General features: G+C 52.1%; 1 protein-coding gene across 1 annotated transcript; it reads right to left on the bottom strand.

Moving 5' to 3' along the window:
* Positions 1 to 2,090: 2,090 nt before the first annotated feature.
* On the bottom strand, positions 2,091 to 3,284 carry LOC308240107 (uncharacterized protein; the record flags this gene model as incomplete). The annotated part of the gene is made up of 1 exon (XM_080653076.1): positions 2,091 to 3,284. The coding sequence occupies one exon, from the start codon at positions 3,282 to 3,284 to the stop codon at positions 2,091 to 2,093; it is 1,194 nt and encodes a 397-aa protein (XP_080509202.1).
* Positions 3,285 to 3,654: the final 370 nt, after the last annotated feature.

Consider the following 3,654-nt stretch of genomic DNA (forward strand, 5'->3'; position numbering starts at 1 on the left):
AAGATGGCAAAGGCAAAATAAAATTGCCTAACAAAGGAAAGGTACAAAAGCCTTTCAAATTAAACTTAAATATAATAAAATAATTTAAAACTAAAACAAATAGAAAAGAACAAAATGTGTAAACAGTAAATTAAACATTTTCTTTAGTGCAACTTCCAAATTATGCCCGGGACGTAGATGTAGATGGCAATGTAGACTGGGTTGAAAGGTTTTTGGTCTTTAAAACATCAACTTCAGTGGGAACAGTGTTGTTGGTCTAATGCTCTGACACTGTGCTCTCCAGGGGCCTGTCTCTCTACATCACCACCATAACGTGTCTACACATTCCCAGGGTGATGTCGGGGGACACGTCCGCGGGCATTACAAGGAGCCTCTGGAAGATTGAGAGGTTGTTCCTTCTACTGAATGGGCGGATATAAATCCGCCCACTCAGAAGAAGGAGCTGCGGTCGTGTTTCCCGACGTTGCCATGTTAACACTGCTGCTGGTGAAGGAGCGGAGGGGAGAGCAAGAGAACCCTCCACTCTTTCGGCTCCGTGGGCCGGATAGAACAGCCGAATGGGCCGGATCCGGCCCGCGGGCCGTAGTTTGCCCACGGCTGGACTAGATGTTTCTCTTCAGTTCTATGGGTACGCACAATAATAATTATACCTGCATCCATGCCCACTTTGTTCTTTAGTCCCCCCCACCCCCACATCTTTATCCTTATATAATAAAAGGCTAATATGCAAATTGTCCCCTCCAGAGTTTGACTGACCAGGAGTTCGACCGCTTGCTATGATGTGTGCTGACCACCAGGGGGCGGTGCAGAATGAAGGAAGGCCCCGGCTGGCAGCTGGGGAAGGAAGGCCCTGGCCAGCAGCTGGAAGGCCCCGATCGGCCCTGATCACAGGCTAGGCCTAGGGACCCTACTTGTGCACTAATTTCATGCACTGGGCCTCTAGTTAGGATATAATTGACATTTAATATAATGTAAATTTAAGATGTATCATGTGATGATTTGATGCATGTATTTATTCTGAAATGTTTACCAAGATAAGGATAATTAACACATCTGACACCTCACACAATTACCATTTTGTTGTTGTTGTCATGTTGAGAACACTAAAGCTGTACTCTCAGTGCAACTTTCCAGTATACCAAGGAATATCTTTAAGTCACCATGCTGTAGATTAGGTACCTTTTGACCAACATCTCCCCATTTCTCCCACCCTCTAGCCCTTCATGGCCCATTTTCTTTCAAATACTTAAATGGTATTAGGTCAAATCCATGGAAAGAAAAAAAATACAGAGGAAGCAAATTCTGTTTCGAGAGAGCCAAATTGTTTTGCTCGTCATGATGTTTTGCTCAGTTTTTCCATGTTTTGCCTCAGAGAGTACCTAAGCATTAAGTGTGGGTAGGTGGCCCTCCAGACTTACTGCTCAAATGCAGGGTGGGAAGGGGTGGTGAAAAAGAAAGTGATGGGGCCATTTCTAATCCTTTAGAATATCCCGAGAAGTTCAATCCATAAGCCCAGAATTAGCCTTAAGTTTGTGACTTGTAAAAAGAGTGACAGGTATGATGTTTGCTAAAATTGGTTCTGATAAAAGGACTGAAAGGACTGTTTCAGTATAAGTATGTGCTGGCAGGCTTTAAAAAAAAAATCAGACAACGGCGATAACAGATAAAATGAACATGAAATGATTTATTGAGGAAATGATCATCCAGTTAAGTAATATCACACAATGTCAGGTAATCTTCAATATCAGATCATCTTTGTTTTTGCATTAGAAAGAACATTTTTAAGTGCTCCATCTAATTCAGTTGTGATCCTGGTCAGATATTTTAAAAGAATGGATACAGGTGTGTGTGTGGGGGGGTGGGGGAGTGCATGTGTGTACAGAAACTGCCAAGGCAGATGGTAAGAGGGAGTTCAGAAATATACAGATCTTGTCGTTTATCTTGAAACCTTGGGGAAGGGCTGTGTCTTTTTCTCAGGGCATAAACCTGACAGTCAATATGGATGTTTGGACTGTGTAGCGCCAAAGGGCACCTCAAGAGGACATCACCTGCAGCCCAGGCCAGGGAGTCCCTGGGAGGGGGCAGGAGTGTCACTGGGCCTGTGCAGCAGAGGTGGCATCTGCAACTGTGGCATCCTCCTCTGAGGCGCTGCTCTGATTGGCAAGGCAAGCGGGTTTTCCAGCAGGGCCCTTCCCCTTCCCGGTCTCCTCCTCTCCTCCTTCAGGGCTCTGGTCCTGGGCACCAGGCGGCTGCTGTGGGCGGTGGAGGGGGTTGTTGGAGCTGCGGGCTGCAGAGCCTGCATCGCTCCCACTCTCCTTGTTTTCTGCTTCCATCTGCTCAGACGACTTCGGACCAGGGGCAATGCCTCGGCCCCTAGGGCGACTCAAGCGGTAGCTAGGGCCAGGACCGCGGCGTGGTGGTGAGCTCTCGGGCCTGGCGGCTGGTGCAGACCCAGGCAGCTGGGCGGCCCGTGGGCCACTGGCGGGAGCGAAGGTGGAAGGGCGGCGGGTCACAGCCCCCGCCCTGCGGAAGGGCGGAAAGCGCCTCAGCCTTTGGTCTTGGGGGCGGCGGGGCAGGCGGCGCCTCTGGCCCTGGGCTAAGGCGAAGTCTTCTCTGCTGCCCTGGTAGTGGTAGTCATAGTAGCCGTAGTAGCCGTAGTAGTGGTAGTAGTCGTAGTAGTCGTAGTAGTCGTAGTAGTAGTCGTAGTTGTAGTGGTAGTCATAGTCGTAGTCATAGACGTCCCCCTCAGGGCCCCTGGCACTGTGATGCTGTGGCGCGCGATGGCGGGTGTAGAAGCCACGGCGGAAGCGGGGGCGGTTTGCAGCAAAGCGGCTGCCCTCTACTGGGGCGCCGCCTGGCCCGGTCACGTTCGCAGCCTCGATGCCCTGCTTGCCCTGCACCACATCGAACTCGACGGTCTCGCCTTCGCCCACGCTGCGTTGGTACTTGTGGGGGTTGTTCCGGGTGATGGCCGTCTGGTGAACGAAGACATCTTCCTGGGTGTCATGCCTGCTGATGAAACCGTACCCGTTCTTTACATTGAACCACTTGACGGATCCACTCACCCTCTTGGCGATGACTTTCTTGGGCGCCTTTTCCTTGGTGCCAGCTGCCACGGTGGCCTCGGGGACGGAGTCTCCGCTGAAGTGGCTGGTGACTAGGGCTTGGACAGAATCTCCGCCTCCCAAGGACGACAGATCTTTCTGCCCAGCTTCGGGGGAGACGGCTTGGGGGGAGATGGAGGCGGCCATCTCCGTGAGGGTGGCCTCTCCTGCCTCACTCATGAGGCCTTCCTTTCTCTTCTTGCTCCTAGAGTCCCAGGGAAATCTGCTCCTAGGTAGTTGGGCAGGTGGGGTGGGGATGGGGGGCGGGGTTGGGGTGGGGGTGGTTCTGGAGGCGGAAGCCTTGCTCTGGGAGGGTCTGGGTTAGGGCTGAGGACTCTCTGGCTTGGCACTGAGGCTCTTGGGAGAGGTCTGTAGCGTCTCCTAGGAAACAGGACCCGGAAGAACCGGGCTGCAAGGGGTGACGTCTCAATGGGGCTCCAGGCCAGCCTCTAGCTAGGGGGCGGGGCATATGAGCTCTGCCACGTGCTCCTGGCGCCACGTCACAGTGCTTCTTGGTTGGTCCCTAGTAGAGAAGGAGCACACACGAGCT

The sequence above is a fragment of the Plecotus auritus genome, assembly GCF_963455305.1.
Source record: "Plecotus auritus genome assembly, chromosome: X".
Classification (NCBI taxonomy): Eukaryota; Metazoa; Chordata; class Mammalia; order Chiroptera; family Vespertilionidae; genus Plecotus; species Plecotus auritus.